The sequence below is a fragment of the Poecilia formosa genome, unplaced genomic scaffold (assembly GCF_000485575.1).
Source record: "Poecilia formosa unplaced genomic scaffold, Poecilia_formosa-5.1.2 Scaffold179, whole genome shotgun sequence".
Lineage (NCBI taxonomy): Eukaryota > Metazoa > Chordata > Actinopteri > Cyprinodontiformes > Poeciliidae > Poecilia > Poecilia formosa.
This window is the reverse complement of record NW_006800118.1, coordinates 1,034,765-1,057,338: the sequence shown is the minus strand read 5'-3', so window position 1 is coordinate 1,057,338 and position 22,574 is coordinate 1,034,765. Positions and strand designations below refer to the sequence as shown.

The 22,574-nt window shown below is 38.7% G+C and overlaps 1 protein-coding gene across 1 annotated transcript in view; it reads right to left on the bottom strand.

The window, feature by feature from the left end:
* The window catches only part of appbp2 (amyloid beta precursor protein (cytoplasmic tail) binding protein 2), a 24,747-nt gene extending 3,337 nt beyond the window's left edge, over nucleotides 1-21,410 (bottom strand). Inside the window, exons 1-12 of the mRNA XM_007565562.2 lie at nucleotides 21,011-21,410; nucleotides 16,291-16,379; nucleotides 15,715-15,866; nucleotides 15,407-15,530; nucleotides 11,786-11,954; nucleotides 11,609-11,698; nucleotides 10,774-10,841; nucleotides 10,580-10,685; nucleotides 10,366-10,490; nucleotides 6,255-6,340; nucleotides 4,328-4,518; nucleotides 1,541-1,706 (exon numbers count right to left, since the gene is read on the bottom strand). Of these exons, the coding sequence (XP_007565624.1) occupies nucleotides 1,541-1,706; nucleotides 4,328-4,518; nucleotides 6,255-6,340; nucleotides 10,366-10,490; nucleotides 10,580-10,685; nucleotides 10,774-10,841; nucleotides 11,609-11,698; nucleotides 11,786-11,954; nucleotides 15,407-15,530; nucleotides 15,715-15,866; nucleotides 16,291-16,379; nucleotides 21,011-21,148 (1,504 nt within the window). The 5' untranslated portion in view covers nucleotides 21,149-21,410. The remainder of the gene's footprint in view (nucleotides 1-1,540; nucleotides 1,707-4,327; nucleotides 4,519-6,254; nucleotides 6,341-10,365; nucleotides 10,491-10,579; nucleotides 10,686-10,773; nucleotides 10,842-11,608; nucleotides 11,699-11,785; nucleotides 11,955-15,406; nucleotides 15,531-15,714; nucleotides 15,867-16,290; nucleotides 16,380-21,010) is intronic.
* Nucleotides 21,411-22,574: the final 1,164 nt, after the last annotated feature.

The window sequence follows — 22,574 nt, the reverse complement described above, 5'->3', positions numbered from 1 at the left end:
CTCTGCGCAAACGCGCAGCAACAAATCCTAAGCGATGTGGAACTATAGCGCACTGAGAGAATGGGGGAGTTTGCGTGTTGCGGTGGAAAATTGAAGTACATCAAAATGCATCAACACTACGAATCTAGTATGGAATAAAAACAATGCCATACTTGACGGAGTTTGGCTACATCGAGGCTCACTGCAGTAAAAAAGACATATGGAGCGATCAGATAGCAGGTAAAGCAGCGCACAGCTACGCTCACCCGGGTTAGCATCAGAAAGCTAAACAAATAACCCGCAAAATTATTTAAGTCTTCGAGCTGCGGTGTAAGACGCTGGTTCTGCTCTCGCTGTTGAACACCTGCTACGCTACAGGTAGTAATATTTCAGACGGAGCTTCGCTTCTGCTCCACCTGGTAGTGACTCTCACACCGAACCTGTTTAAAGCTGCAGCATCCAACTTAAAAAAATAAATTTTACATACGTATTAAAACTTTCGTTGTCCTAACATGAGACAGATAATCTCTGAAAAAAGAATCGATCTCCTCCCTGTTCTGCATAATTACTCCGCTCAGTCAGAAACAGCCTATCAGAACTAGCAGTAATCAGCTAGCCGCCATGCTATCAGGAAGGTTTCATTCAGTAACTCAGGATTGTTTATTGTAATGGAACCTGTTTTTGCCTTTGAATGTTAAGTTTTATACTTGAATTTTTTGGCAATGTTGAGAGGTTTTATTTAGACTCTTTGCATTATTTAGCCTCTTCAGAGCCTTCATATGTTATCAGTCTGTGAAAGATAGTATTATCAATAGCAGTACAATTTGCACAATGCCTGTTTTGTTTTGTTTTCTTGGAAAAAGTTATTAAAAACAAGTTTTTGTCTAAATTAAGGTGAATTCATGGTTCTTTTTTCAACATAATGTAACCGGTAGTGTACATGATTAAAAAAATAATAATTATGTGATCGGTATCGGTGATCGGCTGTGATCGGCCCTCATGGGTGATCAGAATCGGAATCGGCAGGAAAAAACCTGATTGGCACATCTCTAATATATACAGAGAGAGAGACAGAGAGACAGAGAGAGAGAGAGAGACAGAGAGAGAGACTAATCTGTGAGGCTGGACACTTGGAAACTGCAGCTCTGAAGAGGAGTTGCATCTCAAAGGTCCAATCAGGTGTTTTGCACATCTCATCTGAATGGTTGCCAATGTAGATTAAAGGGTTTCTCAAACATGCATGAAGGAATCAAAGAAACACCCCAGGTATGTTTTTGATGAGACGATAATTCATTCATCATAATGCGATGAAGCTCAAAATAGTCAATTTTCCATAAAACTGCCCCTTTAAATATTAAGGTTTCCAGACTGCATCTGTCCACCCGAGTCACTAACAAGAGCCAGTAAATATAGCCTAGACACTGGCTTGCCATTTAATAAATGTAACTTTAAAACCAGATCTTCAATTTCACTAAAATGTTTAGTAAATTCAAAATTGAAGCATTGATCAGTCCTAACAAAGACAATGTTGTTCATCTGCTGGTGTTTTCATGGTACTGACCGATAGCAATAGAGCGCAGGTAGAGCCTCTCTGCGTCCTCGTACTGGTTCATGTCGTAGTTGTAGAGGGAGGCCAGGTGGCCCACAGACAGCGCCACCTCATAGTCCTCATGGCCCAGGAGCTGCTCCTTGATCTGGATAGCTTTGATGTGCATCTCTTCTGCCTCCTGTACATTTACACAAAAAACAGGCCCAGTTGATATGCAAGGAACAAGAATTTTTTCTTGGGCTTATCCATCCAGTATAACAAGAGTTGCAGAGGGAAATGAGCTCCTCGCCACAATCAGGGTTTATAAATGTGAAAGCGGTTTAACAGGTAACCTGCTAGAATCTTAAAGCTCTTTCTCCAATTCACAAATACACCACACTTAAGAGCTAACAGGGTTTTATAAAACTGTACTTAGATGCTGAAGTTAAAATGCTATTTTAAAGTGAAGTTAAACTTATTGCAATAATCACGCAATAATTCACAATATATTAAATAAAACTTGATAATTTACATTTTGACGATTTATATTTTTATATGGATATTTTTGTTCATAGACTTCATAATCCAACTCATTTATGGTTTCGGTGGTGTGTTGTTTTTATTTCATTTTTATTTATTGTCTTTGGTTGTGGTGTTTTATTTTGGATATCTAAAATATTTTCCACTTCTAATCTCCTGTTCAAGGTTAAAGTTTATTGATCTTTGAGAGGGAAAACTTGCATCATTGTTCAATATATTACTTGAAAATTGTCTCAAAAACATCAATTCCATCATTTATTGCAATAATTTTTGGACAATTTATTGTCCAGCAAAATTTGTCATCATGACAGGCCTACATAAAGTCAGAAACAATATATTCAACAACCTGGCTGCAGATTGCACAGGGTGCAGGAGAGACAGTCAGTAGATAACAGGAAGGCTAAACAGAGCATAGCAGTGGTGCTGAGTTTCAATGACAGCATTTTGGAGTCCATGCTGGACCCCAAAATGCTACCAGCTTTATTAGAATCACCGTGATGGCAAGGATCCACCTTAGCTAGAATAAACACACTAACTGCTGTTTTAGTAATGGTAGCTATGCTAACCATTAAAAGATGCTTAAGCAATTTACAGTATGAACGCAATCATTTTGTCTTGTTTATGTTATAGTCAATTCTTGTAATAATTGCACTCTCAGAAATTTTGTAAGATAACATCTCCACTTAAAGGAAATTAATGTTCACAGCAAAAAAATCATCTGAATGACATTTTTAAAGGGAATATTGAAATGGTCCAAATCAATACTAGCCATGTCAAAGCTTTACACCAACCGAAATTAGCTTTAAGATTTCTGATTGGTGCATCACTCATTAGAGCACCATGTGAACCAACATAATGTTTGACCAGTGTTGTGGTCAGGCCGAGTCAGCATATCCACTCCACTCCCGCATGGCAAACTTATAAGAACTTGTGAGAGGAGTTGTATGTTTATTAACAGAAATAATAGGGTTGTATAATTAAATCGAGTCTACGATATATATTGATATATTTCCCCCTCGGAAGGTATCGATTTTTCATCCGCGAGTATTGATCCATTAAACCATAGGGGTCCATAGGCTTACATGCGTCTTTTTTACATGTCTAATGTGTGTCGGCGTAGCAGCAAGACTCCACCTCCCCCACACTCACTTTCAACTTGTGCTTAAAGAGCACATTATAAAATACACACCAGTTTTTAAATTGTGTTAATAGGTCAAGTAAAACTGGAGTTATGCTAAATTAAGTAAACCATATTTTTCCAGATGTCAGAGAAATGTCAAAAAACGGCTTTTCCAGCTATGTGAAAGGGAATGAGCTTCCAAACGTAAAAATGAAACGCAACATTAGATTCCTTTGTTTTTAGAAATCTTAAATCTTCAACAAATAACGATGGGCTGTTTCTTGTTGCTAAGAAACGAAGTAAACTTTCTCAAGTTTCGGTGAAAGAGAAGCGGAACAGAATAGCGGCGCGAACGGAATAGCGGCGTGAATGAAGTAGCGACAAAAGCAGTGAGATTGCAAAATTAATGCAAAGTTTGGATATTGGAGCGACTGGTGGGATCCACTTCGAAATTTGTTTTTAGCTTAGTGGTTTCTGTTCTGTATATCAAGGATTACCTGAAGAATGAACGTGCAGATGGCAGCAGCGCTCTGTTTTGAGCTGGAAGATGAAGAGGGGAAACCCACAGTTGGAATCTGTGGCGCAGTGAGGATTGCCATGATGACGATGGCTGATCTTATTAGTAACTGACAAAGTATCAGAGACTGAGAGATCGAGATTGATGAGATCCTGGCAGTCTGAGAGGCAGCTACTCAGAGATCAAAGCAGGGGAATGGCAGCACTGTGCAGCAGCAAGGAGTCGATCACTACAGGGTGAGGCATAGCCACTTCCCCAGCAGCTAGTAGTAAACAGCTTACAGCCACGGCTAACTCCGGGAGCCAAGGTAGAAAAGCCTTTTTCCTATAGTCCAAAAGACTTTATTTTACCCAATCAGAGCTAGGTATTGTGTAGTTGATGCTTTTAATCAGTTTTCAGTTAATTATATCCAACTGAAAACTGATTAAATCCAAGTCTATGGAACACAAAACGTCACCAAAATCACTCTGTCCCTCTAAAATCTTTCAGAAAATCATAAAAGTGTATTGAAGCGTAACGATCGCTGAATATCGTGATATATATAGTATCGAATCATGAGATTATTGTATCACTATACCCCTAAGAAATAACAAAAGTTATCTATTTAAATCCAGGTTAATCAGAGACCATGTCAACCACCTACCTTAAACTTCCTCATGGACTGGTAGAGCCGTCCTAGGTTGCCGTAGTGTTTGGCTGTCTGAACATTAAACTCCCCAAAAGCCTTTTTTGCCAGCTGCAGTGAAGACAGGTGAAGGTCGTGAGCTTCCTGTAAGAGGCGCTCTTCTGTTTCTTTATTGTGGCAGTCGATGGCAATTTCTTCCAGAATTAGAGCTGTTGGAAACATCAAGTGAAGCATTAATGTCAAAAGTGGTAAAGACTTCTTTCTCTATGTGAACAGAGTAGTGCTGTTTGGATAAACCTGGTAAGGGTAGAGGACCAGGGGGGCCAGGTTCAGTCCTGTAGAGTGAATTCCTGCAACATTTATATGCATTTCTTCTCCAAGTCCCGAATCATGTGAACTGCTCATTACCAAACCTCTGCACAGTTGAACTCAGCCATTTTATTCAGCGATTGTAGGACACGATATTTTTTAAAGTCGACTACAACCTGATAAAAGTTGAGTCGACTCGACGTCACAACAACGTAAGCAAAAATACATCACGACAACTTAGAGGTTTTATTATATATGTGCACAGCAAATAGTTTAAAAAAAACAAAAAAAAAAAAAACAACATTCCTGCAATAAGTTTGTTATGCAGAAATAAAAGAAAAAGAAGCAGGGGTGTGCTGTGGTGGTGCAGGGGTTAAGCACAACCCACATATGGAGGCCTTAGTCCTCGGCACGGCTGTCGCAGGTTCGATTCCGGCCTGCCGACTTTTGCGACATGTCTTCACCTTCTCTCATTACCCCCTTTCCTGCCAATTAACTATCAAATAAAGGCCACTACAGCCAATAAAACCTTAAAAAATAAAGTGTGAAAAACAAAAAACCCTCACTTAAAAAAAAAAAAAAAAAAAAGCAGATCATTATCCCCTACTTCTTCATCAGCAGCAGACCAGAGGTGGTCCAAAAAGTTGCACAAAGTTGGATTAAAATTTCTTAATTTTTTAACACCGGCTGATACTGATGATCGGGTTTTGCTCATCTTGGATAGCTCCACATAAAGGAGTGAAATTATTACATTGACCAAAATTGTGCTTTTGGATTATTATGAACGGATCCTGTTTTATTTGTTACATTTGTCGCAGCCACCTGCTGCTCCTTTGCCCTAATGCGGTGCAGGACGCTCCGCTGAGTCAGCAGTGACTCTGATTTTGCTGGATGAATCAACATGCAGACAGCGGCAGAAGTGGCCTCTATCAGATCCTCAGAATGGAGCTTGAACTTTGTTTCAAGATGATGTCAAACAGTATTTCTATAAGCTGCCAGGTTAAAAGCTTCAATGTGCAAGGCGACGCTCATCATTTGGATGGATGAAAAGCCTGACTTTATGCTATATTACCGCACTTCATTCGGGTCGTTTCCTCCCCACCCCCCTTTTTTTTTTTAAGATTAAGTTTTTTTTTGCAGTAGTTGCCTTTATTTGACAGTAATCCGAAATGTGGGGGACAAAAAGAGAGGTTGGTCAAGGGAACCAAGGATGGGGAGTCAAACTCCAGACTACTGCAGTCTACAGCCTCTATATGCGAGGTGCCTGCACTAACCATGGCCCACTCAAAGCCCCATTCCAGTAGCCTTTGCTGGAGTTTGCAGAACCCAATTGGTAAATTATTTACATTTTTATACAATTTGAACTGTCTGACAAATTTGGCTAGTTTATCTTCTGTCATTTTGTTGGAAAAATCTGTTTCGTCAAGTGACTGCAACTAGCCACATAAAAAGTCATTGCAGAGTAAAGAATCAAGTTGACTCGTTGGCTAGTTGGTGCAACCCCTAATTTTATTCAGGTTTGTTACAGCAGAGATGCATCTAAAAGCAGCAGGACAGCAGCTGTCTGAGTTCTGGACCTGACGCGTCCCTCACACAGTAGGCAGCAGCCCAGCTGATCCAACAAAACTCGCTTTACCTTTGACTCTCTTGGAAGATGCCAGCAGAAGATGGTCCTCCGGCAGGATATGAGTTATAATGTCTATGGCACGTTCCGCATGGAAACTGGGGGAAAAACAAAGCATCTGATCCAAATGTGTCACACGACTCAGATGCTAGAAAGTGTTTAAACTGGGATAAACACTTCCAAGAATAGACATGTAAAAACAAAAAGCTGTTTACAGGCTGGCAAGAAGCAGCTGTGAGTCAGAGGGACAGAGGTCACAACGGAGCAGAGTCCAGAGCCCAACACGGACACCTTCCTCTGCTCCATGATCTGTCCTCTAATCTATGAAACCAGTTACAAACCTGTTAAGCGAATCCAGGATTACTGACTTTGGATGTATTTTTATGTGAAACTAGCTAAATTAAAATAAATGGAGAAATCACAATGATGAAGCCACAGGAAGCCAAGAAAAATATACTGCAAATGTGTCTGCTATTCAATATCACAGTGTTTCTCAACCTTTTTCGGGCCAGCGCCCCCCTAGCCTTTATGCAGGTCCCTCACCGCCCCCCACCAAAGAATTTGTAGGATACTTTACACTGACTATTATTTTATTATTAATGTTACTGTCACTATTGTAGATGTTTTGATTTTATGCTTGTTTCTGTATTTATCAAAAATAATTTCCCAGAGAACAAAAAAGCAATGTGAATAGAAATTATTTTCACAGGTGTCTATGAAAAAATGCAATGAACATTCAAGTTAAACCTTCAGGAGAATGGGACATCAGAGTATCATCCATAAAATTTCACCCACATGGCATTTATTGTGCAAACCATACCTTTCAGTGGAAAAACAAAAGTTCCAGATCCTTTTAATGCCATACAAATATGAGACAGGAACATGGATTATATCTTTATATAGACCTGTCTATTGATTTATAGATTAATATTTTCACTGGACAGAAATTACAAAGATCAAATCTGGTTCTGAATCAAATCCTAATGAGTCAAATTGAAAGTGTCATGGAGTCATCAGCCTCATGACATTAACACTAACATGAAAAATAATATTGAAGAAATAAATATATCAAATCTAATTAAAAATATAAATAAGTGATAAGTTATTTACTGTTATGGACTGTAAGATATTTATTCTCAGTAGTAGATATGGTCTCAACAAACCCATGACATTTCAACAATATTATTTTATCTTTTATCTGGAAATAGTGTGTTTATTCTTGCCATACAGTCCTCTGTATTAAGTATTGCTTGAAATGTCTTGCCATACCAGTTGATTCCTCTGTATTTACTTTAGTTTCTTAGTTTATTCTTGCATTTTGTTCTTCATTCATTTCCATTTAGTTTCCTTTAATTAGGATTATCCTCTCTTGGTTTATTGCTATGTCCACTTTAGTTTCTTTCCTCTTGCTAGATTCATTTTATTGTTTATGACACGCTCACCACCAGTAATCTTCACTCATCACCTGCTGCGCCGCCTAATCGTCATGCGTTTTCACATCATGTGTTGATTTTTCACTGGTCAGCGTCGGATTCTCTGTTTTTATGCCATAATTCACATCTAGTTCGTCACTCCGTTTTATGTCCCGCTTCTCCTGTTTCAGAGTTTTGTGCAATGTGTGCGACGTTTTTATTTTTTTTACCCCTTAAGGTGCAGGGAGGTCGGGAAACGTATCAATGGGGAAAACGCAGACGGACATAAACCGTTTAAAACAACGAAAACAATTTCGGTATTCTGATTATTGAAATTTAAAAGTGCTGTGGTTCCGTTGTTCTATCACACCCTTTTCATACCGGACCGCTTACAGCACCGGTGTTAACTCTATAAAATGAACGCTCTCTATTTGGTTATCACCCATGGAGGGATTTCTTTATTTAAATGGGTTCATTTTTCAGAGGGATACAAAGTGAGGGTATCGTGATTTTAGAAATTACATGTTTATAAGAGTGATTTTCTGTTGTCCTTCCATGGAAGCGTGCAGCTCTCAAACAGAAATAAAACACTTTATAAGATAAGTTGCTGCTCTGACATGATCACAGAACTGCCAAAACATATGTACAAAAATACCAGACAAAGTGAATCACGGCAACTTCATCAGCCGGTGTAACGATGAACTGATGCGGTGAAGCTACTAGTAGCAGGAGCGAAGCTGCGCCAAGAAGCTATAAACACTGAATAGAAGAAGGAGAGCTGCCATTGATACAGTTGCAGCCAAGCATGTTTTAATGTTACACAATACAGTTTTAGCAAGTTGCTCAAAGTCTAAACTGGTATTGTTGTGCATATAAGGTATAAAGTTTACCTTCGACCAAACGCCCCCCAAAGGAATCCCAGCACCCCCCTTTTGTAAAAATTTCCGCCAGCGCCCCCTGCTGTCCTCTGAACGTCCTCTAGGGGGCGGTACCGCCCACGTTGAGGACCGCTACAATATCACAACTATAGCTCCAGAGCAATTAATTTATTTAATATAATGTTAATAATGTCATCATCTCTCTCTCAATAAACAGTTAATCTACCTTCATAGGGTGTTTTCACACCTGATAGTCCAGGAAACTTGGTTCGATTAGAGATTAAAACTGCAATATTTGTTCCATTTTCAGCTGCTGCAGTTCTCTTCCACACCAAACTGTGTGGAACCAACCAAACCATTTGAAAACCCTGTTCACCTCCTCATCTGTGATGGAGCTGCACCAACAACTGAAGGAAACGACATGAAAATATCTGAAAACAATGAGTGCAACTTCCTCCTTTTCAAAATATAAACAAAAATGGAGTGGATTCACTCCATTTTTGGAGTGATGCCACTAGTGTGAATGTAACACACTTTACATTCACTCTAAGCACTTTCGGTGTGAATGCCCCTGAAGTGCTTAGACCATTTCCAAAAGCAGTAGAGAACTAAATGGAAGTATTAAAAAAATGCAAAATATAAATTTTATAATAACAATTATTAATTTTATTTTTAATGCCCATTATGTCTCAAATTGAAATCTCAAAGATCACATTCACACGCAGATGATGGAAAGCTACTGCCTTGTAGCTACAGCTGCACTGGGTCAGTCTGTCAGGGGTCAGGCTGCAATTTTGCACCATCAACCATCCTGACCAACACCAGTAGGAAAGGTGGTAGAAGTGTATTACCCAGGAACACAAATGGTGAAGGCGGGCGGACCAGGAATCAAACTAGCAATCCACCGATTGCTGGGTGAAGTTCTACTGCCGTTGCCAACATGAATTTTGCATGACAAGTCTTTAAAAGTGCATTTTATGTTAGTTTTAGTTTAAAAAAGAAGCTTTATAAACAAAAACTGTAATTAGCTTTTTCTTCATTTTGCAAGTTGATGGTCAAAAACCAAAATATTTTGGTGGAATTTTAAGTGGAAGTGATGCAATAAGTAATAACATTTTAGGTCACAATTCATTTTGATTATATGAACTTGAGAAAGAAATAATGGGGAGCATTGGGCTATGTTAGATTTAAATGTATCAAATAAAAGTTCAAAGTTAACCTATATTAGCAAAGGAATCAGGAAATGTAATTCCCAGATATCCAATACCTGACCTATGAAAACTAAAGTCTCCAGCCTTAAACAAAGTTCTGTCAGAGGCAGTGCTTCAGATTTTGACCAGTTAACTTTATATCCCTATATATTGGAAACAGTTTTTAAAAAGGCAGGGAGGGTCTTCAGGTCATGAAACCAAGACCAGAGAATCGTCCACATAAAGTATCAGCTTAAGATTCGCATTATTGATTCAGACAATCAGGGTCCCTGCATAATTTTGCGGCTTTTCGCTCTAGTTCCAAAATCAGACCAGAAAGCAGTGGGCAGTCCTACCTAGTCCATGATTTTGATTCTTTGATGAGTTGTTAATGAGATCAAAGTATACGTTCAATCTCACAACGCGTTATAAATCTATATAACTTTTTGTCCACTTTCTCCCTGTACCCTCTATTAATCCTAGTAGCCTGAATCTGTATGACATTTTCAAACTACCCTCATTAGAGTCAGATTAAGAGCACAGACTCTGAAAACGTGACTCATCATCTTGTGGTTTGTCTAAAGGAAGCATGGGCAGAACAGAATCAGATGGCATGGAAATTCTTACTATTTATTGTACTCACAGAGCATTGTCGAATTTCCCAGAACTATACTGGTGGACATATGAGGAGTAAGCCAAGTCTTCATGGGCTGAGGCAACGTGGATGTTCTTCCCTCCGAACACAGACTGTCGGATGTCCAGGGCGGTCTACAACAAGCGCATGCAAAAAGTTCGCTCAGACAAAGTCAGTCAACAGCAAAAAGTTGGTAGCCAGGAACCCTGAACATCATGCTTACCTGGTAAATAGCAACCGATTGGCATATGTTGTCCACATTTAACAAGTAAAATCCATAATCTAGCAGTGTGTCAGAGTACTTGGGATGCTTGTGTCCAAAATGTTCTCTGGGAGGTAGTACACAGAGCATCAAAATGCATGATAAAGATTTGAGTTTTACTCATCTGCACTTGCTTGTTAAACACAGCAGGTTACCTTGCTAGAAACACTGCATGTTTGATCAGCTGCTCTGCTTTCCTGAACTCCCTCTTCACCACACAAGCCTGGAGCAGAGAGACGAAACAAAATGTATTCTTAAGTAACACCATGGTAATGGCACAATAATGCAACTTTGAGAATGTCAGTTAATACTTAAATTCTAATGAACATTTAACACTGAAACTGGAAGACATTTTAAATATCCAACAAAGATAAACAAAACAACAGAAACAACAAAGTGAATTATAAAATCTCTGTAAACAAAATTGTTCTTCAAAAAGTGTTCTTGGTGGAAAAAGAGAAAAATAATAAATCATGAAAATTATTGAGCTTGTTTTAATTAATCATGCAATTAACTCATTTATTGCTTACTGCAACAGGCCTATTCAGGTCTGGATTTTGATTATGTTATTCCAGTGTATAAATATGCTTTGCTCTAAACCAGTGTTTCTCAAACTTTTTCAGGCCGAGAACCTCTTAACCCATTTAACAGTCGCAGACCACCAAACCTGAAATTGCCCAGCGATAACATCTTAATATATGTTGCAACCTGAAATGAAAACTACGACAAAGACGTGAACAGGTCTACTTGGACATTTTGAGTTATTTACAGATTCCGAAAGTGTCTAAGTTTTCCAATGATGTCAAACACATGGAAATAAAAAAAAAGTGTTCATTACAACTTATTCAATTGTAATGAACAACTGAAGCTGGCTGGTCTATTACATAAATGCAAAAATTGGTATTAGTATACTGACAAAATGCATAGAAGTTTGATGGGTACGATGACCTACTGTATGGAACTGTGTTTGTCAGCCAAACTGGGGTTTACCTTGGATGCTTGTCGGAGAACATCTATGACTACTTTGACAGGCAGCCCTGGAGTAATTTCCTTCATAGCTTCTATACACCACCTGTATGCCTAGAAGATAACCAAGAAATAAAAAAAATGAGTTACAGAATTTTCAGCACAAACACAGACAGTGCCATAAGCTGTTAAACATTTTACCTCATCGTAGTGACTTTTGGCGAAGAGCAAGGCACAGAGCTCGCCGTACAGAGCTGCCTTGTTGGCCTGGTGGCCATGTTTGGCTAGTTTATCCATGTAAGACTGAGCAAGCTTGAATGTCTCCTCCCCAAGGTGGTACTTGCAGTTGCCGTTGCGGACATGAAGCAACCTTAAGTGAGAGGAGGAAGCTTCAACAACAATCAAGTCTTTCTAGTTCTGCCTTCATTAGCTGCTGTGTGGTCCATAGAAGGACCACACAGGGACATGTATGGTAAATGGTATTCAACATTTGTTAAATACCAAAAAGTCTTCTGATTTAACATTGAAGGAACTTGTGTGAATAGTAAGAGAGAGTGGGGATCTCTGGCAACAGCCCTTCTTGATTTTAATTGACTTTGGAAGTATTTTGTTTGATACAATTTCTGCTGTTTAATTATTATATAGTATTTTAACCCATTTGATAAAGTTACTTTCACAACCCAACCTTTTCAGTATGTTAAAAAGATAAGGCCATTCAACCCCATCAAAACCCTTTTTTGCGCCCAATGAATGAAGAGCTGAATCATTAGCGTTCTTTTTGAGCCAAACAATATTCAGTACTCTTCTAATATTGTGATATCCTTGCCTCCCAACAATAAACCCTCTCATACCTATTTATTATGTCTGATTGTATTACTTGCAACCATTTTACCAATAGTTTGCAGATAATTTTGAGATTGACGCTGAGTAAATTGACAGATCTCAGGTTTTCACACTTATTAGAGGGTTTACCCGGCTCTGGCAGTAGAATGATTAGAGCCTGATTCAGGGAGGGAAGCAGGATGCCTTTTCTAAATGACTAGAAACATGTCAAGAAGAGGTAAATTATTTTTATCCTGTATGTATGATATTATAGCCTGGTATCATATATACGGTTTTGAATTTCTGGTAAGCAGGTCCTACTTGCTTACCAGATGTCATTCCATCAATTCCCTATGCCAATTCCTCCTTATTTCTATTTTTAAATCAACTCTACCATGATCTGAGATAACAGGGATATGTAGCCCCTTCAAAAACTTATCTAATTCCATTTGGTCAAAATTTCCTTGGGTATCATATAATTTCTGTTAATAAATCTTTTAAAAAAAAAAAAAAAACATTAATATCCCTGGGATCCATTAAAGTTTTATCCTGTGTTACAATTGATGCGACAGATGTTGCTTCAAGCTGTTTGATATGCCAAGCTAAAAGTTTTCCAGTTTTATTCCCTTGTTAATAAAAAGATTGTTTTATTCAGTCTCAAGAGACTGGATGCAGCTCTGAAACTGGACTGTTTATCTTATCCTGCTGTTAGGAGCAGCAGTTCTTTTTTCAACTGTCATTTGTTTGAAAAATCCTCTCCTGAGTGGTCTTTATTTTATTTTCTACATACAGCCAATTAATTTTGGCACTCTTTGATTTATTTCCTGTATAGCTAATAATATGTCCTCTAATAAATGCTTTAAAAGTATCCCATCTAATCCATGCTATTGTTTGATTAGTATACAACTGAAATAACTCATCAATTTGTAACCCAGTATATTTAACAAATTCCTCATCCTACAGCCATTTATGCTGAAAACACCATCCACAAGGGTCCCTGGTTAGATTCTCATCACTGTAGCCAAGACAACACAGTGCCTGATCTCAGATCACTATGCTACCATACGTATAGCGCTGAAAGTGAGAGGAATAAGTCCTGAAAGAACTCAGAGTCAATGTGTTAGGACCATAGAAATTCACCAGGTTCATGTTTTCTAATAATAAAGAGCCCTGAACCATCTCCCTCCTGCATTTGTACACCTCCCATTATCACATGTAACCAATCTACAACCACAGAGTCTAACCACTCTATAACTAAAAAAAAGTTTTTACTACTGATGCTGTTCGCTATATAGAAAACAGAAATTTAACTTTCCATGCTACATGTTTCCACAAGGGTTTGAACATATTAATGTGCACACAGACTGAGATGTGTGTGCATCATCTTGGCATACCTAAGCAGAACTAAAAGTGTTCATAGTAAATTACTGTTTCAATATCACCAGTACAAATCAATAAAGGCACCATCAAAGTTATACAACATTACAGGAGAATCACAAATTACTCATTTAAGAAACCAATTCTGCTTTCAGCCCATTGTCATCTCCTAATCTGTTTTCTTCTGGATCTTCTTTACAAACTCATGTGTTACCGCCGGTGTTTTTAAAATTGAGTTTGGTCACCAGTAGCTGTGAGTTGTGCCACAAGTCAAGCCGTGGCGCAATACAAGTTTGCGCAGCTCCGTGCGTATCAGGTCAAACTGCTTCCGAAGCTGGTGCAGACCAGCTGTGGTATCTGAGTAGAACCGTACTTGTTGATTCTGGTAGCGAATGTCTGTCTTAGCCCTTGATGCTACGGCAGTAAGCTGTTTATCCTTGTGACTGAGGAATCTCAGTATTAAAGTATGAAGCGCTGCTCTTTCCATGACCACTGCTCAGATGTCAAGGGTCTCCACCAGCCACTTCTCCAGGAACTCACACAGACTCTGTCCTTGGGCTCCCTCCGGTAGGTTGACCAGCCTCAGATTGTCTCCAGATCTATAACTTTATCCTCCAAGTCTTTCTTCTTGGACTCTAGCATATCTACTGTATCTCATCGTGTTTCTATCTCACACTCAGCATCAGCAATGTAAACGTCGGTTTCTGCCATTTGATGGATACACTCATTTATCTCTTTTGTCAAACTGTTGATGGACCCCATAACTTCATCAAATCTAGAGGAGAAATTCTTTTGGATAGAATTAACAATAGACAGTATTTCCTCCACTTCACTACTTTGAGACTTTGGGTTCTCCTCTCTGTCTGTGACAGCCATTAGAGCTGAGCAGAAAGCATTAGCTTTCTGCATTTCACCTAGAAGATGCTAATCTGTCAGCATATGGTGTTTTGCTTTCTCATTTGCATTTTATGGCACTTTTGCTGCTTTAGGTGTTATTCCGCGATCTCTAGCAATTTAATTTGTTTTGAAAGGAAGAAATTTTAGAAAAATTTGTTGACACGGATAGCAGAGTGGTAGAACCACATCCCCTCACATAACCAATCTAACCTATCCAAAGGTCTTTAGTTTTGATCATGAGTTTGGATTTCCAGGCTTATAAGAAAATTACACTAAAATGGGTCACAACAAGCCATCTGTCCGTTTTACAAGGTATTTGTGGGATTGTTGCAGCCTTGCCTCTTACCTCCAGACACTTTCAGAACCTTTCCCTGAACATGTGCTAAAGACACCTCATATAAGGACTTTATGAAGAGCAATATTACAAGTGACAACAACCTAAACCACAACCCATAATAAGAAACCAACAAAGCATTCAGGATGAGAGGTGGAACATCTTCAAGAAAAGAAGTAATCCACATCCATCCATGAAAGCACTCAGGATCATCCGACAAAGAGAGCTGCCACAGAGACATGCTAGATGACATCAATAGTCAGCAACATAAAATAGAGACATCCAAATGTCCGAAGTTTTTCTGGTCTGACAATGTAAATAAAATCTACAGATAACTGTAAGGGAAACTCAATTAAAACAACTGTAGATGAACAAGCTGTTGTAAGACTCACCTGACGCAGCATTCCACAGCTCTGTAACAGTGGAGCACCTCACTGTGGAGAGTGCACAGCTGCAGGCACGACAGAAACACTTTCTCTGCATCGCCATACCAGCCAGCATCTGACAAAAAGCCACCTGCAAACAAAGAGGAAACAATACATCCAATCATTCTGCACAATCATTCTAGACATTCTTGTTTCATTCATCAAACCTTGACATTAATAGCAGTGCCATAGGACATGTGATGTACACAGACTCCCAGAATCTAACCACCATGTTCCATCCAAACCCTCTCAGTGTGTTAGTGTGGAAACTTTACCCAGTACAAAGCCAAACTGGATGGCCTTCTCTTTGACATGGGCATCAGACTCTGCAATGTATGAGCAACGACGGCTGAATGAGTTTGCTAGAACTGAAGCCACTTTCACACCGTGGTCCATGAGGGCCTGGAAGCAGTGGTGCAGGAGGTGTCTGCCATGGGGACAAAAAGGAAGGTTACCACCTCACTACAGGCACCGATCAGGGCTTCCATGGCTGAAAAGTTGTCCAAAGCTTAAAACATTTGTTGTTTTATATTGGAACACTGATTCTTGCTGGAATACATTCTTCATGTAAGCAGCGCCATACAGCTATTTACAATGTACAGGTAAATTGAAAATTATAATTAACAGAAGTTAAGGTTTTATAACATCCATCTGTGTGTAATTAATCCATATTGTGATCTGGGTCTGCTCTACAATGACAAAATCTATGCCTGAGTCACAGTAGACTTAACCATTCATTAACAGGGCTTCATGAAACACCATTAAAATGTGAGAAGTGAGCAGACAGAAACAGAAGCAGCTAGGAGAAGAGCAGAGTGATAAGAGGGAAGGGCTGATGGTGAGGCTCTCACCGTTTGTCTGAGGCACGGAGCACTTTAGCGAACACCTCCAGCTCACAGAACTCTCCTCCCAGCTGGCAGAGTCTTCCCTGCTGGTACAACTGAAACAGAAACATGGGGATGCATAGTGCATTATGATCACAATTCACATGAACTTGGGATGAACCTGATAAAAAAACATGTGGAGAACAACATGGTGGACACTAGGCTACAGTACATCATGAATTTTTTTGGGCGTGTTTAAATGATTCTTTGGACAATGTTGTCTGCTGTTCATGAGTTGAAACAATACAGAGTTTGCTGATGTCTAGTCTGTCATCAGAATGCAGTGAGGTGGAACTAGTTGAATACTCCATAGTGAAGCCTTCACAGTGCACCAGCAGCCACTGGGTGAGCTCTCACACACAGTTCATTTGGCTTCTGCTTTAAAGTTAAGAGATATGATTTTGTAAATTAAAAAGCAGTCTTCTCAAAATTCTAAATGATCATATAAATGTTATGTTGGTCCATCTGTAAAATCCCATTCACCCCCTTTGGCAATTTATACTGCCATTTCAAACGTACATGGAGTCTTTGTGCTCCTTCATATTTCCACATATTCCTGGAACAAACCATTTCTAACAAAAGGAAGGCATCACATATCAGTTTCACTTCTTTTAAGTATTTTGGAATTCTAGAACTAACTAAAAAGGCTCAAATCTCAGAACGTGACTTAATTAGGGCCGAAACAAATGGAATAATTGTGATGAATCAATTATTTAAATCATTGTAAACTAACTTAGTAATTGGTTAATTGCTAACCGAAGAAACAGACTCGCAAAAGGCCATTTTTGAACAACACACTCAGCACAGTAATTAAGCCAAAACTGTACAATGTTGTTCTGATTTTACTTGACCTAACTGCTGCCTTTGATACAGTAGACCACAACATTTTAATATCGCGATTACACCATGTTGTAGGTATTGGTGGCACCGTTCTTAAATGGTTCCAGAGTTACCTGGAGGACAGAACATTTTCAGTGAATATTAGTGACTCTGAATCATCTGCTGCTTCAATGCCATATGGTGTCCCGCAGGGCTCAATTCTGGGCCCACTGCTTTTCTCTCTGTATTTACTGCCTCTGGGTTTTATCCTCAGGAAACATGGGATTTCATTTCATTGCTATGCTGACGATTGACAGATTTATTTGCCCCTGAAGCAGAAGGATGTCCATTCCATCAAACATCTCCTGGCATGTCTAGGTGATTTTAAAGCTTGGTTGGCCTTGAGCTTTTTAAATTTTAATGAAAAGAAAACAGAGGTGATGGTGTTTGGACCCAGTGGCTCCTGTGAGTCCTCCTCTGTTGACATGGGACCCTTGGAGGTTTATTTTAAACCTGTTATTACAGATCTTGGTTTTAAGGTGGACAGTGATTTCAAATTGGACAACCAAATCAGAGCCGTGGTTAAGTCCAGTTTTTATCATTCAAGGCGATTGGCGTCAGTGAAATCTTTTCTTTCCAGGCAGCATTTTGAAACTGTGATCCACGCTTTTATTTCGACTCGAATGGATTACTGTAACTCACTTTATCTGGGAGTCAGTCAGTCGCTGCTCTCAGGTCTGCAGCTGGTTCAGAATGCTCCTGCAAGACTTTTGACAGGAACTCGAAAGAGAGAGCATGTGACCCCTGTCCTGGGCTCACTTCACTGGCTGCCTGTATATTTTAGGATTCATTTTAAAATTCTTATGTTTGTTTTTAAATCACTACATAATCTTGCCCCAGCTTACCTCTCTGAGCTTCTTCACCCCTATATACTATATTGGTCTCTCAGGTCCGCAGATCAGCTGCTCTTGGAGGTACCGAGATCAAGAAGGAAGCTCATAGGGGACAGGGCTTTCTCTATCATGGGCCCCAAGTTATGGAACGACTTGCCTTTACAAGTTAGAGAGGCCCCTTCACTGTCCACTTTTAAAGCTCGTTTTAAAACCCATCTATTTTACTTGGCTTTCAACTCCAGCGGGATCTAGTTTTAAATTGTATTGGTTGGTTTGTTTTTAAACTGTAAGAGTTTTTATTTTTTATGTTTATTTATTTATTTATTTTAATTGCTATGTTGTGTTTTAATGTACAGCACTTTGTATCAGCTGTGGTTGTTTTAAAGTGCTTTAAGTGCTTTACCATACCAAATAAAGTTGGTATGGTATACATTTTAGATTTAATATGATAAACCTTTGTCTGTAAATAGATCTTGCTGTTACAGCTGAATTTCTTAAGACCTTTTCTATTTCTATTTCATTTCTGTTCTATTGAGAGCTCCTCAAGAGGCAGTTTTAGCTTCACCTGGTGAAGTTTAATTGTGTTGCTGTTTTTTTAACAAAAGTTTGATTCATATTCTGTTAAAAAAAATCTCCTACTAAGCACCTTTTGCTCTGTAAATATTAATCGGTTAATAAAAAAAAATAGATCAACAGATCATCTCCTACACTGTATTGATTTATTTATTTTATTTAAGTTAAGCAGAAAGAGCTGAGATGCTTTTCACATGTTGTTAGGATTTATTTAGCTGTAGATGCATTGTTTGCTACACATGACCAAATGTTCACTATTATTTTATGAAAACTTGTTCAGAAATATAACCAGTTCTATCTCCTAAAAATCCCCAATAAGTCTATATTAGCACCTGCTTATAGTAATTTTTATCAGAGCTATAACATCACGTCATATCCTTACAGTTAGCAAAATATAGAAAGTCTTAACTAGTCTGTCATCAAAGAGGATTTGAATCACTAACAGCAGGAACAGAACATCCAGTGGCAGATGGCTTGATGTTGTACAAAACATGCCAAACTAAAACGACACAAAATGGCTAAATTAATTTTGCATTTGTTCCTATTTTTTCAGGCAGGGCTCCATTCTTGACTCCAGCTATGTTTACAATGACCATACTGCCACCTTTAATCTCATAGTGGCCATTCCTTTGCACTGCGCTGACTCTTTATGTATTACAGGCTACATGGATGCTTACTGACCAATTAAAAAAAAAAAAAAAAAAAAAAAAAAAAACACAGGAAATATTTGAGACTCTATTTACTGTAATTGAAGAAAAGTCATTTTTGCAATTATTTTCCAATTTGGCGTCAGTGAATGTGTTGGTCATGGTAGAACCTACTGATGCAGGAATCATGTGGAAGAAGTCTGACAGAAATCCTAGTTAGCTTCTAAAATCAATTCTGCGGGAATTCCAGCAACTTGACCTTAGGCTCAACTGTTCAGTTTGATCATCAGCAACAGTTTTTGTTACTCCTTAATGTGGGACTATAGAAAACATGGACTCCTCTTGAGAAGCACGTGGTCTCAATAGCTGCTATGTTCACTCAGTTCCGGAGGCTCCAGCTCCTGCTGCAATCTTGTTTGCGTCTGGCGGACTGGCATATTAATAATCCAGTACATTACTTTTAGTTTCCATGAAAATGCTGGTGTGTCGATCCTGCTTCTTATTGGTTTGGCAACATGTTCTATTAGAGCTGAAATTTAAGTTGTAAAATTGATACTGTTGACATTCTTAACCACCAGCAACACAATAAACACAGGTCTTATATTTCCACATTACAGTCCTGTTGTGTTCAATGAAAAACATGTATATTTATCTGACTGACCTCCACATAGCCCATCCAAACTGTTATGAACAAATATTGTTTGCTGCTGACCGGAAGTCACAAGACTGTGATCTGATTTTGTTCATGATGAGATCAAGCACAATCTAATGAGTACAGTTTTATTTTGCTGTCATCAGCAAACTTAGAGATGCTATGAAATATCACTGCAGAAAAGTGATGTCACTTTTCTGCTGGCTAGTTGGTTGCAATTTGTCAACACTTGTCCTTTAATGAGACATTTAAAGGAAAAAATACACCAACACTTCTGAGAATAATTGTGTATTTGTGGAATTTGGCATTTTTTTATAACAAATAAAAACAATGAATTAAGAATAAAGTATAAACTAAAAATTGTTTACCCAAATCTACAACCAGTCCAGGTTTAACACAAGAACTTTACCCTTAGTCAAATGAGGCCTAGTTCTTGGGACCCAAGAAAATAAAGAGGCTGGTCCATGGAAAAGTTTTCTCCAATTGAAAAGCCCCATTTTCATGCAGGATCTGTTATTTAAAGTTGAGGAGCAGCTGCTAATCCTGAAAAACAAGATATGTTTAAAAAAAAAAAAAAAAAAAACCTGCTGTCAGTCTGGGTCAGTCATAACCCTTTGATGTAGCATAGCAACATTTTTAAGATGACACTTTCCAGCCTACTGTTAATATGGTACACACTAATGCAGCACATCAGTTTCCAGTGTTAGTCCGTTTCCCAGAGGCTGCTGAGACTTTAGTTTCTGAAGCCTATCTTGTATAAAAACGTAACATGGCTATACTGTTTACAGGTCATTGTTAAATAAATCAGTAATAATCTTAAATAATTTCATTACCGACATTCCTCCAAGTAGAGAGAGAAGAAAGTCTTAAAATAACAGCCAACACGCAGATGCATAAACCCCACTGTTTGACATATAATGTCATGTTAAGAGTTAGTTTATTCTATTCATTTAAGGCTGAGCTCGTCCCCCTTTAAGCCATTTTTCACTGTATATGTTAATCTTAGTCTTTTGTACTGAGCTATGGTTAGCAACAGCAGCTTCTCATAGAAACCCAGTCCTGCTTGTAAGACGCACCTGGGCGCCATGTCAGCTACATCTCACCTTATAGTAGACATCGAACTGGATATTTTCCGGTAGCGAGCGTATGTCCCTTCTTGAACGACTGTAGTTGTCCACCACAGCCGAGATAGCGGTGTTGTACAATGTTTCTGGTATCCATTCTAGCTCCGCCGCAGCCATGTTGTTTCTCCAAAAACCCAGCAGCTACAGCCCTCCCCAACTCTCTCTCCTACATTCGCTACCTTACTGCGACCAAAGCCCTTTCTCCGTGAGTCCTCATATAACGGTCGCAATGTAGGGAGGCTAGAATCAGTCGTGATACCGACAGGTTACTGCTGTAGCTTCAATTTCGCTGTGCAAATTCCCTTCATCTCCGATGTTTATTCGTCAACCCTTCAGCAGTTCCGTGCCCCCTTCCGGACGCTGACGCAGTGACGTAATAGTGCAGTCGATGAAAACGGTGAGCTCACTCCTTAACGGTCAGCCGGAAAACGATCCGAGGAGAAGTAATTACGAGCGTGGTGGGAAGAGGTGTAGAGACGAACCAAAGTTTCACCATTTTGTTTGTTTTTCACTTATATGGCTATAAGAAAAGCCATATACAATGTACACGGCTAGGGGAGTAAATTTGACAGTGTCACTGTAAACCAAAGAATACAAGACAGCGCAATCTCAGATGCGCAGTTTTTGATAAGATTATATAAAACAAACCTACAGTGGTTAAACACTGCCTGTAATACGTGCTGTTCAGTAGATTCAGTTATTTGATTCAATAACTCTAAATATTTTTGTTCTTGATATCAAAAGTCCTTTAAATCATATGACCGAACTGGGATTACTAATGGATCGTAAACTCCGCCTACATGGTACTCCGGCCCCTTCGTCGGCTGGTAAATGATGCTTACCCATTTTATTTAACCCAGAGATTGAAGGGGCTGTTTTTTTGTTTTATTTTATTTTTTTACACATTTTTTTAAATAGGAAGAATAAAGATAAAATAATTGTAAAAGCAAAATAACGTGTTTTTGGCATCTTTAACAAAAGACAAATAGACCTAAATCTTCTTTTAAGTATCATAGAATTTTAAATATGGCAATATCCTTCATTTTGTTTTTTAAGAAACATCCGTTCCTCTGTTTCAGGCTAAATCAATTGATATAGACACCAGATTTATAATAAAATATATTTGTGCTTAAACCAAGATCTATAACCTGCAACCAACGGTGACAGATTAGGGGGGAACTAGTGTAGACCACTACAGTCTAGATGTTAGGACTAGATGTTGTGTGATCCACACTGAAGGCTATTAAGACACCAATACATCTAAAATCCAGACAGTGAAGTTTTTATCTGTGTTTGTGATGCACACAAGTACATTACTTTGAGATATGCCTTGAAAACAGTTCAAGTGCTTTGCATTATCAGTCTAAAAATGAACCTAAAACTTCCCGAAAGAAAGTTATTTTTTACCTAATTAGTAATCCCAATAACATACAGTGTTTTCCTGAATCATGTTTACAATGTACATTTTTTTAAAGCAGTCCAGCAGCATACCTGCTTTCCCATCCTCACCACCAGTCTGTGAGGAAGTCCAGGATCCATTTTG